The sequence below is a fragment of the Scyliorhinus torazame genome, chromosome 2 (assembly GCF_047496885.1).
Source record: "Scyliorhinus torazame isolate Kashiwa2021f chromosome 2, sScyTor2.1, whole genome shotgun sequence".
Taxonomy (NCBI): domain Eukaryota; kingdom Metazoa; phylum Chordata; class Chondrichthyes; order Carcharhiniformes; family Scyliorhinidae; genus Scyliorhinus; species Scyliorhinus torazame.
The window spans coordinates 114632390-114647259 of NC_092708.1; the positions used below are offsets into that span (position 1 = coordinate 114632390).

The following is a 14870-nucleotide window of genomic DNA, read 5'->3' on the forward strand; positions in this document are numbered from 1 at the left end:
TTTAAGGATTATTATAAGGAGCTGTGCAGGGTGGACCGGGAGGGGGGGGGGGGCTGAAGAGGGGGACATGGGACGGTTCTTAGACGAGCTGGAGTTTCCACAGTTGGCAGGAAGAGAAGAGGCAGGCGCTAGAGGAGCCCTTGGGGCTGAGGGAGGTATTGGGCAGTATAAGGAGTATGAAGTCTTAGGATTCCCGGCTGCCGGCCTTTTCCAGCCCGACCCACCCCGCTATTGTGATAGCATGAGCCATGCCCCCAGCATCTTCTTTCCAAAATGTTTGGCAAGCTACACGCCACTTTTCTTGCCCGAGACAACATTTTGGGGGGAAATGGAAAATATCACCCATTGAAAGATCACAGGATGCAACACCATCTGAAGATACTACATAATTTCATTCCTGAACACCTCTGCCAGCACAGAGACGTGGTTGTAGGCGGTTCAAGACTGGCATTTAAATATCCAGGGATTCACAACCTATCGAAAAGACAGAGAGGTGGGAGGAGGGGGCGGGGTAAATAATGTTGCCAGTGGACCCAAAGAAAGGAAATTCATTGAATGTTTACAGGAGGGATTTTGGAACAACTTGTGATGGAGCCCACGAGGGAACAGGCCATTCTGGACTTAGTGTTATGTAATGAGCCAGACTTGAGAAAAGATCTTAAAGTAAGGGAACATTTAGGAAGGGAACACCAAGGAAATAGCTGAGGAACTAAATAAGTACTTTGCGTCAGTCTTCACAGTAGAAGACATGAGTAATATCCCAACAATTCAGGAGAGTCAGGGGGCAGAGTTGAATATGGTAGCCATCACAAAGGAGAACGTGCTAGAGAAACTAAGAGGTCTAAAAATTGATAAATCTCCGGACCCAGATGGGCTACATCCTAGAGTTCGAAAGGAGATAGCTTAAGAAATAGTGGAGGCGTTAGTTATGATCTTTCAAAAGTAACTGGAGTCAGGGAAAGTCCCAGAGGATTGGAAAATCGCTGTTGTAATCCCCCTGTTCAAGAAGGGAACAAGAAAAAAGATGGAAAATTATAGGCCAATTAGCCTAACCTCGGTTGTTGGCAAGATTCTAGAATCCATCGTTAAGGATGAGATTTCTAAATTCTTGGAAGTGCAGGGTCAGATTAGGACAAGTCAGCATGGATTTAGAAGGGGAGGTCATGCCTGACAAACCTGTTAGAGTTCTTTGAAGAGATAACAAATAGGTTAGACCAAGGAGAGCCAATGGGTGTTATCTATCTTGACTTCCAAAAGGCCTTTGATAAGGTGCCTCACGGGAGACTGCTGAGTAAAATAAGGGCCCATGGTATTTGAGGCAAGGTACTAACAGGATTGACGATTGGCTGTCTGGCAGAAGGCAGAGAGTTGGGATAAAAGGTTCTTTTTCGGAATGGCAACCGGTGACGAGTGGTGTCCCGCAGGGTTCAGTGTTCGGGCCACAGCTGTTCTCTTTATATATTAACGATCTCGATGACGGGACTGGGAGCATTCTGGCTAAGTTTGCCGATGATACAAAGATAGGTGGAGGGGCAGGTAGTATTGAGGAGGTGGGGAGGCTGCAGAAAGATTTAGACAGTTTAGGAGAGTGGTCCAAGAAATGGCTGATGAAATTCAACGTGGGCAAGTGCGAGGTCTTGCACTTTGGAAAAAAGAATAGAGGCATGGACTATTTTCTAAACGGTGACAAAATTCATAATGCTGAAGTGCAAAGGGACTTAGGAGTCCTAGTCCAGGATTCTCTAACGGTAAACTTGCAGGTTGAGTCCGTAATTAAGAAAGCAAATGCAATGTTGTTATTTATCTCAAGAGGTTTGGAATATAAAAGCAGGGATGTACTTCTGAAGCTTTATAAAGCACTAGTTAGGCCCCATTTAGAATACTGTGAGCAATTTTGGGCCCCACTCCTCAGGAAGGACATACTGGCACTGGAGCGGGTCCAGCGGAGATTCACACGGATGATCCCAGGAATGGTAGGCCTAACATACGATGAACGTCTGAGGATCCTGGGATTATATTCATTGGAGTTTGGGAGGTTGAGGGGAGATCTAATAGAAACTTACAAGATAATGAATGGCTTAGATAGGGTGGACGTAGGGAAGTTGTTTCCATTAGCAGGGGAGACTAGGACCCGGGGGCACAGCCTTAGAATAAAAGGGAGTCACTTTAGAACAGAGATGAGGAGAAATTTCTTCAGCCAGAGAGTGGTGAGTCTGTGGAATTCATTGCCACGGAGGGCGGTGGAGGTCGGGACGTTGAGTGTCTTTAAGACAGAAGTTGATAAATTCTTGATTTCTCGAGGAATTAAGGGCTATGGAGAGAGAGCGGGTAAATGGAGTTGAAATCAGCCATGATTAAATGGTGGAGTGGACTCGATGGGCCGAATGGCCTTACTTCCGCGCCTATGTTTTATGGTCTTGTAGACTCTTAGCAGTGGGTTGTTTTGCGCATGTAAAATGGGTGATGCAATCTGGTCAGCACTTCACAGACGCGTAGAAGGAAGTACCAAAGGCAGCAACAGCTGCAGCCACTTCCTCTTGGAGAAGCGTGGAGGCTCACCAATGCTCAGTTCCATGTCATGCAGATAGTAAGCCTTGTGTGTCAGCATCAAAATAGCAGAGGCTTCAGCTGGAGCATCAGTGTTTCCAGAAGCAGAAAAGATCCATGCGCAAATGAGACAGCCTTCTATCCATAAGACAAAATGGCTAAATTTCTCTGGTGTGTTAACACATTGTGTTCTCCATTGCGAGTGGTAACCCTCATGGAGATACATGGAGCATAGTAGCAAGTGTGCTCCATGTATCCATGTGCTCCAGGGCAGCACGGTAGCATTGTGGATAGCACAATTGCTTCACAGCTCCAGGGTCCCAGGTTTGATTCCGGCTTGGGTCACTGTCTGTGCGGAGTCTGCACATCCTCCCCGTGTGTGCGTGGGTTTCCTCCGGGTGCTCCGGTTTCCTCCCACTGTCCAAAGATGTGCAGGTTAGGTGGATTGGCCATGATAAATTGCCCTTAGTGTCCAAAATTGCCCTTAGTGTTGGGTGGGTTTACTGGGTTATGGGGATAGGGTGGAGGTGTTGACCTTGGGTAGGGTGCTCTTTCCAAGAGCCTGTGCAGACTCGATGGGCCGAATGGCCTCCTTCTGCACTGTAAATTCTATGATAATCTATGACTATGAAGTGGATGTCGGGGTTTCAAGCAGATTTCCAGAGAACTGTCTCATTCATGAGGCAGTAGAACAATGAATGAGTGAGTTGCGCCAGCCTCGCATCTTCCCAACATCAGGAGCACAACCACTCCAGGCGATCACAGGAGTGAATGTGAGGCCTCAAAAGGGAAAGGAAGCGCAAGTTTCAGGCAACGAGTCTCCTTTCAGAGCAGTTCCACAGATAAAGACACATCTCTCAACCCCTTTTACGGTGACACAATATTGCTCTGATTAAAGAGATGGCCCGCGCAAAAATATAAGTAGTTCCAAATGTGCCAGGCCCCAGTAGGGTACAGGTATCACAAAGCCACGGCCGTTTATTGCACTGGAGCAAGAAAGGCAGCCTCCACATCTGCTTGAGGAACACCCCATAGAAGTTACCTAAGTATGCACCTAAGTGCAAAGCCTAACACTTGAATTTTACTGGGTGATATTATTTTGTAACATTCAAACATTTGTAACGTTTAATGAAAGAAAGGGATGTTGAAATGTAATCAATAGTGAATTGCATATTTATTTCAATGAAACAGGTGTGATGAGCCAGATGTTATATCTGAATGTTCTGTAAAGTTGAGGAGATTATGGGCACTTGTTTGATGAAGGCTTTTGCATTTAGAGACCATGGGGATACAAAAATGCAGAGGGTCTCTGGTGACAGGTCAGGAGACCTGCCTCTGGGAGAGAAATTATTGGCTCAGCTTCTCTCTACTGGTCCGAAACATCTACTGATCAGAGAGGGGAATCTCCCTGCCATATATGTAAGTGTCCTGTGGCCTAGGCTTCGCTGTGCCATCTTCATCAGCTGGTATACGCTGTGGCACCTCATGCTCATCCCCCTTCTGTGAGGATGCGGATTGCGCAGTGCTTCCTCTGGCTTCAGCGCTATTCCCCTCTGGCATGCCAGGTTTCGCAATGTGCAGCAAAAGACAGTGATGTGGGATAATCTTGAGCATGTGTATTGCTGGGCACCCCCAGATCGATCAAACAAATTACAGCAAGTAATCAGGAAAGTTAATAGAAAGTGATAATTTGAGAGGAAAATTGATTACAAAAGTAGGGAAGTTATGCCAGTTGTACAGGGCATTGCTGAGACAACTAGAGTACTATGTTCAGTCCTGATCTAAGCGAAGATGTAAATGCATTAGAAGCAGTTCAGAGAAGGTTTACTGGACAAATACTACGAATGGGCGAGTTGTCTTAAGAGAAAAGGTTGGAGAGGTTAGGTTTGTATCCGCTAGAGCTAAGGAGAGTAAGAGGTGATTTGATCAAAACCTTTCAGATCCTACGGGGTATTGACATGGTGGGTGTGGAGCAATGTTTCCTTTTGTCAGAGAATCTAGAACCAGGGGTCACTGTTTAAAAAAGCAGGGCCGCTCATTTAAGGCAGTGGAAGCTGATGCTTTAAATATTTGTAAGGTACAGCTAGGTAGATACAGGGCATACAGGAGTTAGAAGCTTCGATTTCAGTGGCCTTTATACCCCAGGATGTTTGATGGTCTGAAGAGCTGAGACAACCGAGACTGCCCAAGAATGTAGGAGTCATGGCAGGTTCCTGGAAACCTTGGCAACAAAGTTCCTGAAAACCTTGGCAACACTTACATGAACTGCTTGCAACAGTCATACACTACCTAAATATTGAGTGAGTGGAAGCGCTTTCTGTTCACAAAGCGACATGGCTGCTGTGAGCGAGCCTTGATGCCACAAGAGTACAATTAATACCCCTCTGAATTTGAGGAAATCTGATTGTGGTTCCATGATCATAGAATCATAGAATCATAGAATTTACAGTGCAGAAGGAGGCCATTCGGCCCATCGAGTCTGCACTGGCTCTTGGAAAGAGCACCCTACCCAAGGTTAACAGCTCCACCCTATCCCCATAACCCAGTAACCCCACCCAACACTAAGGGCAATTTTGGACACTAAGGGCAATTTATCATGGCCAATCCACCTAACCTGCACATCTTTGGACTGTGGGAGGAAACCGGAGCACCCGGAGGAAACCCACGCACACACGGGGAGGATGTGCAGACTCCGCACAGACAGTCACCCAAGCCGGAATCGAACCTGGGACCCTGGAGCTGTGAAGCAATCGTGCTATCCACAATGCTACCGTGCTGTTGGCCTTCATCGCAAGGAAATTTGAGTAAATAAATGGTAAATAATCTTTATTGTCACAAGCTTACATTAACACTGCAATTAAGTTACTGTGAAAATCTCCTAGTCACCACATTCCGGCGCCTGTTTGGGTATGCTGTAGGCGTGGTTTCAGGACCTGTGTTTTGAGTCAGCTTCCACGTGGTGTTATTCACGGTGGCTCAACTCAGTACAGAGAGGAACAAACAACAACAACCTGGACAAGATGGCTATTTAATCAAGCTTGTTACGAGTACACGTCAACAGACTGGATATCTGCCAACTGTACTGCTGAACAAAGACCAGAACACAGTACTTATACAACGTTCAAAAATCAATAGCCCACCCAAGTTGGACGTGATCCATTGCTTGCAATTCTATTGGGTGAAGTTTAAACACTGCTTGCAATTCTATTGGATAAGACGTTTAAACTTATCCAATAGAATTGCAAGCATTGTTGAAACTTCACCCAATAGAATTGCAAGCAATGTATAAACTTCACCCAATAGAATCGCAAGCAACCCATGATTAATCCTCAACCTGACAGCTATGTACAATTTCAGCAGCCTGTGCTGACTGTTTGTGAGAAACAGAACAACAAAACCAGCACCCTGGATTGTTTCACAAAGACAGGATGTCAGAAGTAATGTCCTTTTGGTCACGTTAGCCATCCTAAATCCCATTTGATTACTTATTACTGCTATGTCCTAAAAATACATGTTTAATGGTTAATAATGAATACTCAGTACTCTTCCTATAATTCAACTCAATCCTTAATAAAGTAACTTATGTAAAACTACTCTAGTGGCATGCTAACTATTCAGTTTTAAGAAGCATCATCGTTGAACCCCCCCTTCAGGGTACACAGAGGGACAATTCAGAATTCTCAGCTGGTACAGGAATTGAACCCGCGCTGCCGGCCTTGTTATGCATCACAAACCAGCTGTCTAGCCCACTGAGCTAAACCAGCCTCTACTCCCTGGCTCTGCATTAAATAAATAGGAATAAGTGCAGTTGTCTTCCTTTCCGCCTCGTATCAGGGCAGTGAACTGTATTTGGATTAGATTGGGGCAATACCCCTTTTTCACAGCCTTGTATGAACGTTTCAGGAGTAATGATACCTTGTTGCAATTATATAGAGCCTTGTTGAGACCGCATCGGGAGTATTGTGCAGAGTTTTGGTCTCTTATTCACAGAAGGAAATACTTGCCATGGAGGTTCACCAGACTAATCGCTGGGATGGCAGGATTGACTTCGGAGGAGAAACTGAGGTAACTCAGAATTCGCTAGAATTTCAAAGAATGAGAGGCGATCTCATTAAAATGGGCATAGTCTCAGAATAAGAGGCAGACCTTTGAAATGAGGAGGAATTTCTTCAGTTAGAAGGTGGTGAATCTTTGGAATTCTCTACTCCAGAAGGCAGTGGGGGCTGTCATTGAGCATGTTCAAGATAGAGATCAATGAATTTCTAGATACTAATGACGTCAGGGGATATGGAGATAGTCTGGGAAAATGAGGTTGAGGGAGACGATCAGCCTTGATCCAACAGAATGGTCTACTGCTATTTCTAGGTTCCTCGGACCATTTCCAGGTCCCTACCCCGTGCAACATTGCTGCTGGATATCCACTGAGTCCAAGGAGACCACTAATTAGTGCCCATCTGGCATGTTCACCATCCAATTTAGGACAACAGAAATGTTGAGGAGTCAAGATGTAAAAGTGGCAAGCCTAACTTCAAGGGCACCTGACAACCATGATTGTGGATGCCAGCATCCTGGGCGATGGCAGAGGCATGAATGAAGTGGAGCAGCAAAATGGTACTCACACAACAATTTCCTGACACCTCACTGAAAGTCGTTAGAGGTGGTCACAGTCCAGAATAGCGGCCTGTTTCCAGAACGTGGCAGGAAGAGACTAGTCAGTCAGATAAAACAGGCATGGATGAAGGTGGTTCAGATGGTGAGAACCGCACTGTGGTACAGAGCAGGAGTGCCTTAACGACCTTCTGAAGTCTGGCAAGGGGAGTGTGATGTTGCACCCAGCAGACCTCCAGATCTGGACTCACCAGCACAATGAGCAGAGCAGACTGATGGCACAAAATGCTCAGGAGCAGTGAAGGTAAGTGTGTGTTGGTGCACCCCTGAGCTGTGGGAAACACACACACGTGAAGAACATGAGGTGATGACTTTGGACTATGGAAATTATAAGTGAGTAAGCCGCAGGACGTAGTAAAGGATGGAACCATCGTCTTAATTCACTCACTGGAGAAAGAAAGTGTTCAATGCAGTGAAGTGGCACATATCACAACTGTGATATCCAATGGAGGAGAAGGGCCTACAAAGTGCCACAATGTCAGCTCGGCAAAAGGTCAGCGAAGGCAAGATGGTGCTGTCCAAGAAATGGTGAAAGCATGTACCATTTCCATGTGAAGAGGATGGAACTCTGCTGTTGTTTGTATACACCCTGTCTTGGGCTGCTGCAGCTCTGCCTAAGAAGCTAGTGACAGAGGACAGGATTCCTAACCAATATCTCATGCCTCCCACAAGATAAATTGCAGAGCAGCAACCTCAGCATACCACTATGTCAACGGTGGCATCTTCAGAGAATGAGTACCCGAGACACCAGCATCAGTTGCACGTTCCAGTTCCATGTGAGTAGATGTACTCACCTCGGTGGGGCCTCACATCAGTTTAGAATGGGTGGCACAAGATAGCCAGGACTTTGCTTGTGAGCAGAAGGAGGTGACAGAGGCAGAAGTAATTGTGCTCTCTCCCCTTTCGAGAATGGAGGGCAGCTCAGTTGGATAGAGGTGCAGAGTCTCGGGGATCGCATACAAGGCAGGTCATTCGGCAGCAACAAAACAAATGTGTCCAAATTTCGGAGTTCCCCGAGACAATGTGAAGCCTTGGGCAAAGAATGGGGGAGTCCACTTGTGAGAAGTATTCTGAAATGTCTGAGGTATATGTTTACATGAGCTCCTCCACTGTATGAGCGACCGACTGTTTGCAGAACCATAACATGGCATCACTCAAAGTGAATGCAAGAACATGGCACTCCATGCACAGGATGCATGTCATATTCTCCAGCATTGACCAATTTGTTGCACTGATGCAAAGAAGCATGCCCCTAGACATGCATGAGTGCCATAAAAGGGCTGGGCTAGGCAGGGGTGATGTTGAGGGGGATTACCCCCTGTTGGACATTTTCCTCATTAGGAGCCCCCTGACAGAGGAAATCGATCTAAAAAAGCAAGCCCCTGCATCATTGCAGATGAGGCAGCCAATTCGGGTGCTCTTTTGGCACCTCAACACCGGGAACTGGTGCCACAGGCCTCATGCTGGCACAAGCGAGTAACCTGCCTCTGCTTTGTAGTATAAGGGGTTAATCCTAACTATGATAGGCTAATGAGACACAGTAGTTGATGTAATGTCTCATGATCTTGCTCTCTCATGGAGACAGCATGGCAAGGAAGCCGACAGCGAGAAGTATTCCAAATTAGTTGATTTCCTTACCTTAGTAGACTCTAAATATTCTATGTTAGTAAAACAAGATCAAAAATTTAAGACACTGTAGAGTAAAGGGTCTAACACTACTGTAACAATGACTACTGAGCATGTGTGTAAGGAGCTATGTAATGATGATGTCACACTGAAGAGAATGAGAAGAATCTGAGGAGCAGTGACTCTGACCTGGTGATTGGTAATCCTGTACATAGTTGAGTATGTAAACAAAGGTTACTTTGAAAAGGATCTTTGCCTCCAGCCAGATCTCTGGCTGGAGACACCCAACATCTTCCAAGACCATCCAGCAATAACAACAGATGGTGGCAGATGAGGGTGGCATGGTAGCACAGTGGTTAGCACTGTTGCTTCACAGCTCCAGGGTCCCAGGTTCGATTCCTGGCTTGGGTCACTGTCTGTGCGGAGTCTGCACGTTATTCCTGTGTCTGCGTGGGTTTCCTCCAGGTGCTCTGGTTTCCTCCCACAGTCCAAAGATGTGCAGGTTAGGTGCATTGTCCATGTTAACTTGCCCTTAGTGTCCCAAAAAAAAGATTGGGTTGGGTTACGGGGATAGGGTTGCGGTTAAGTGGGGTGCTCTTTCCAAGGGCCGGTGCAGACTCGATGGGCCGAATGACCTCCTTCTGCTCTGTAAATTCTATGATCGGATCCAGAGAAAAGCAGCATAAAAAGGCAGGAAACAGCTTGAAGAGATGCCTATCAGCAGCAGAGAGCAGCATGTGAAGAACAAAGAACAATACAGCACAGGAACATGCCCTTCAGCCCTCCAAGCCTGTACCGGTCATACCACCGTTGGCCAAAACCCTCAGCACTTCCTAGTGCCGTATACCCATCCTATCCATGTATTTGTCGAGATGCTTTTTGAATTCCGTTAATGTATCTGATTCCACAACCTCCCCTGGCTACACGTTCCTGGCACTCACCACCCTCTGTGTAAAAAAACCTGCCTCGCACATTTCCTCTAAACTTTTCCCCACGGATCTTAAACCTATGCCCTATGGTGACTGACCCCTTCCCCCTGGCAAAGAGTGCCTGCCATCCATTCTTTCCATGCCCCTCATAATCTTGTAGACCTCTATCAGATCACTCCTCAACCTCTGTCTGAGTCTATTCAGCCTCTCCACACAGCTAACACCCTCCAGACCAGGCAACATCCTGGTAAACCACCTCTACACCCTCTCCAACGCCTCCACACCCTTCTGGTGGTGTGGCGACCAGAACTGTGCGCGATATGTCAAGTGCGGCCTTACCAAGGTTCTATACAACTGTAGCATGACTTGCCAATTTTTATACTCGAAGGCAAGCATTCCGTATGCTTTCTGGACTACCTAATCCACATGTGTTGCCACTTTCAAAGATCTGTGGACCTGTACGCCCAGATCTCTCTGACTTTCTATATTCCTAAGAGTTTTGCCATTTACGGTATACTTCCCCTCGATGTTAGACCCATCAAAAAGCATTACCTCACATTTGTCTGGATTAAACTCCATTTGCCATTTCTCTGCCCAAGTCGCAAACCTATCCATGTCCTGCTGTATCCTCTGACAATCCTCAACAAGATTTGCCACTCCACCAACCTTGGGTGTCACCGCAAACTTACTAATCAGACCAGCTACATTTTCCTCCAAATCGTTTATGTATACTACAAACAACAGAGGCCCCAGCACAGATCCCTGTGGAACACCATTAGTCACAACCGTCCATTCAGAAAAACATCCTTCTACTGCTACCCTTTGCCTTCTGTGAACAAGCCAGTTCTGTATCCATCTTGCCACCTCACCTCTGATCCCATGTGACTTCATCTTTTGTACCAGACTGCCATGAGGTACCTTGTCAAAGACTTTACTGAAGTCCATGTAAATAACATCCACCACCCTCTCCTCATCAATCATCTTTGTCACCTGCTCAAAAAACTCGATCAATTAGTGAGGCACAAACTCCCCTTCACAAAACCATGCTGTCTATTGCTAATGAGTCCATTTATTTCCAAATGGGTATAAATCTTGTCCCTGAGAATTCTTTCCAATAGTTTACCTACTATCGACATGAGGCTCACTCTCCTTTAGTTTCCTGGATTATCCTGGCTTCCTTTCTTAAACAGTGGTACCACATTAGCTATTCTCCACTCCTCTGGGATCTCACCTGCAGCCAATGAGGATTCAAAGATGTCAGTTAAAGCCCCAGCAATTTCCTCCCTTGCTTCCCTCAGTATTCTGGGGTAAATCCCATCCGATCCAGGAGACTTATCTACCTTAATGTATTTTAAACCACCCAATACTTCCTCCTTTACAATGTCAACATGACCCAGACTGTGCACATGCCCTATCCAAGAATCATCTTCCACAAAGTCCTTTTCTTTGGTGAACAAAGTCCTTTTCTTTGGTGAAAACTTTGAGGACTACCCACTAATCAGGCTAGAGAAGGAAACCACAAGGACAGCCCAGCGACCAGCACATAAAACAGCCTGGGAAACAGAAACCTCGAACCAGGGTGAGCACTGACTTCTACCCTACCTCTCCAGAACTGTTCCAGAACTTAGAGGGCTCCAGACAGGCTGAGCAATGGTAAAACTGGAGAAAGCATTTCACTCGTTATCAAAATGCTTCGGGTCTAGTGAGGAAGACTAACCAGGACTCTCGCACACACTCGCTGCTCTCTCGCACACACTCGCGCGCGCTCTCTCATACACACACTCACCCCACTACAAGATCGACCCACCCACCCACTGACTCAGAGACCTGCACTCCCACTCGCTTCAATGCCCCATCACGCTGCCTCTCTTCCACGCGATCTTTGCTGTTGCCATGGGCCTTTCTGCCCAGCAACAGCGAGATCAAAGAAATCAAATAACCAATCAGAGCAACGTCTCTTGACGCACTGGATGCTAATAGGCTGTGGCCCAAGAGACATTGCTCTAATTGGCCTATTTGATTTTTAAAATTATTTAAAAACATTGCGCATTCAAACTGCCGTTTGCCAGTCATGTGGCGGCCTACAGCTTCATGGATCCCAGTTTAGGAACCCCCGCTGCACATAGTTGAGTGTGTAAATAAAGGTTACTTTGAAAAAGGATTTTGGCTCTAGAAAGGTCTCTTGCTAAGATTAAGACACCCAATCTTTTCCAAAATGACACAGCGACAACAACAGATACTTTTCATTCTCAACCATAGCGGAGCAACCTGCAACAGTTGTACGTCAGACAGTGCTGTACCGGTATTTTTACTTTGGTATTTCACGTGGGTGACCCTTGTAATGTTTCTGTTCACTAACAAATCATCAATGTATTGGGATGGTTCATCGTATCATCCCGATTTCCCCGATGTAGTCCCACTGTTTTGAGTACAATAGGCACCAGCATAATTAGGTGTACATGCAATGCAAAAATAGGTGGTCGGAGACATTGTGTGGCTGGTGGCAATGTGTGTTCCAGCTATTGCGGGGAAAACAGCAGGCTTGTCTGTGTGGGAGACATTTTGAATGCAGCCACCCGGTGTGGGAGAGGTGTGGTGCAGACCTCAATGCAATCCACAACGTGCCATCCTCAGAAGAAGCATGCCAGGTTCAGTATGGCCCAAGCTTCCCAGCCATCCTGGTCAATAGTGATACCTCAGCCAGATCTCAGGAAGTCTTTTCGTTCAAGCTCATCATGCTCCACTACCTCTTCGTCCTCTGAAGGTGTGTGCTGCTCCTCTGTATCACATCATCCTCATGGTTCACAACTCTCTGGGCTGTGTTGTGTAGAATGCAGCCTTGTTATCTCTGTAAGTTCCCTCAACATCTCTGTGCATTCCCGATATTAATAACTCCATTAGTTGCAGTATCTTCAGCTGCCTGGGTCCTAAGCTGTGGACTGTCCTCCATAAACCATTCCACTTATGTCCTCCATTTTCCGTAAACTTTTTGTTTTGACCAAGGTTTTGGGTTATTTACCCACATATCTGTTTATGTGGCTGACTAATAACACTCCTGTGAAGTGCTTTGGAACATGTTCCTTAGTTAAATGGGCTTTATAAATCCAACTGTTGTTAATACATTTACAGAACACTGCTCAATGTTCTGTACAGCAATGATGTGAATGAAATAAGGATAGGCAAGTGACAAATATACTGTTTGATGTAATCCACTAAGAATATATAATTACCACTCATCTTGGGTGCAACATCCTGTTTTTTAACATCCAAGTTTTGTTGTTTCACAGAAGACCATTTTGACTCTGGTTTGGTTATCCTATTCAGTTCACTGTTTGGTGACGCAGGCTGTTCTGAAAGCAAAATAGAACCTAAATAATTTAAAATGAATAGCAAATATTTGTTTATTGTGTTTAGCCTCATTAATGCATTTTAATTTTCTTTACCTCACCATCCCTCCAAATCTTCATTCCTAATTTGCTCTTCTTTATCCAAACTAGCTGTAAATAAAGTTAAGTATTCTTCTGGTGCAATACAAATGAAAATATTCAAGTCAATGTGCTAAACAAGTTTCAACTTAAGAATTATACTGCAGAAACATTAACATTTTATCTCAAACCATTGTAAAAATATTGGTCCCACTTGCTAAAAACATTTTGTTTATAGGTGTCTTGAAAGTATTATCACTGCTCTTGAGCAGTGGTTGAAATAATGGGCTGGATTTTCCATTTGGGAGACTATGGGCTGGATTCTCTGTTTTTGAGGCTAACTGCCAACGGCGGCATGGGAACTGTGGCGTTATATGACGCCAAAATTGGCGCAAAACCTCACTGATCCTGGGACCGGTGGGGGGCTAGCAGCCGCGCTGAGTAAAACTCCCGGTGACACAAATGGCTGGAGAAAGGCCGCACCGTAAAACATGGCGCCGGGCATGAGCGGGCCCAACCTGCCTAATACTGTCCCCCTGGTAACCCCCTAGCCACCCCCACCAGTTCCCCCAGTTTGGAGTTTTGTATCCACCCTGCGAATGGGTGACACACTAGAAACAGGAGTTCTATTTTAACTTGCTGGAGGAGGCGATGGACTTTATGAGGGACCATTGACTGGGAGGAGTTTGAAGACACTGAACTTTGGAGAGGAGCTTTGTGTTCATTATAATGTGTATGGGGTGGGTTACGAAGGGGGGAGTGGTAATGATGAGTGTGCTTTTCAGTTTTCTTTCTTTGTTGCTGGGATTCTCCGAAAATGGGACTATGTCCCCATGCCCGCCGGAAAACGGGCGTGAATCACTCCAGACTTTTTTCCAAAAGTCTGGAGTGATTCTCCGATTTCAAGAGGGATAGCAGGGCCCCGGCGTGTGCTCCACAGCTCCTGCTGCCGTTTTCGCGCCGGCCCCCGCGCAATATGGCGAAGCCACACAGCGGGGCGGCGCGGAAGTAGATAGGTCCCCCCCCCCCCCCACCAGATCGCGGACCCCCCGCCGATCGGTAGCCCCTGATCACGGGCCTGAACATCGTGGAGCCCCCCCCCCCCCCCCGGAGTCTGATCACCCCCCGGACTCTGATCCCTCCCAACGTGGCTGCGAGTCCGAGCTCCCGCCGGGTGGAACCAGGTTGGAACCACGCCGGCGGGAACTCGGCTGGTCGACCGCAGAGAATCAGCGCGGGGACCTCTTTCAACGGCCCCCCGCCGGCGCAGCGTCGACCGCGCACGGACGGCTGGTGGCTATTCTCCGGTCCACGGAGAATCGCGTCACGGGTCTGAGCCCCCATTCTCTGCCCCCGCGCTGAGCGCGATTTCGGCACGGAGAATCCCGGCCACTATTTGGTCTATTTTAATTCAACCATCCAGAAGTACCCTGCAGTTATCCCACTGCAGCATTCTATTGCCTCTTCAATGATTCCTCGGTTTTTGCATTTAGTATATTACATTATCTGGAGTCCATTCCATGCATTTACCCTATTTTGTGTGATAAAGATTTTTTTGTAATAGCCACACATTTACCCTTTACCAGTTTGAATGTGCAATTCCTTGTCCTTGTCTCACAATTTACTTTACGATATCATTCTGGGTCTATCTTTTTACCTCCTACCTGTCTGATTA

At 46.4% G+C, this 14870-nt stretch overlaps 1 protein-coding gene across 3 annotated transcripts in view; it reads right to left on the bottom strand.

Moving 5' to 3' along the window:
- Positions 1–14870, bottom strand: part of erich2 (glutamate-rich 2) — a 321595-nt gene that overhangs the window by 226445 nt on the left and 80280 nt on the right. For all 3 annotated transcript variants that reach the window (XM_072475841.1, XM_072475840.1, XM_072475842.1), the window contains one exon: positions 13001–13120. In XM_072475841.1, the coding sequence (XP_072331942.1) occupies positions 13001–13120 (120 nt within the window). The remainder of the gene's footprint in view (positions 1–13000; positions 13121–14870) is intronic.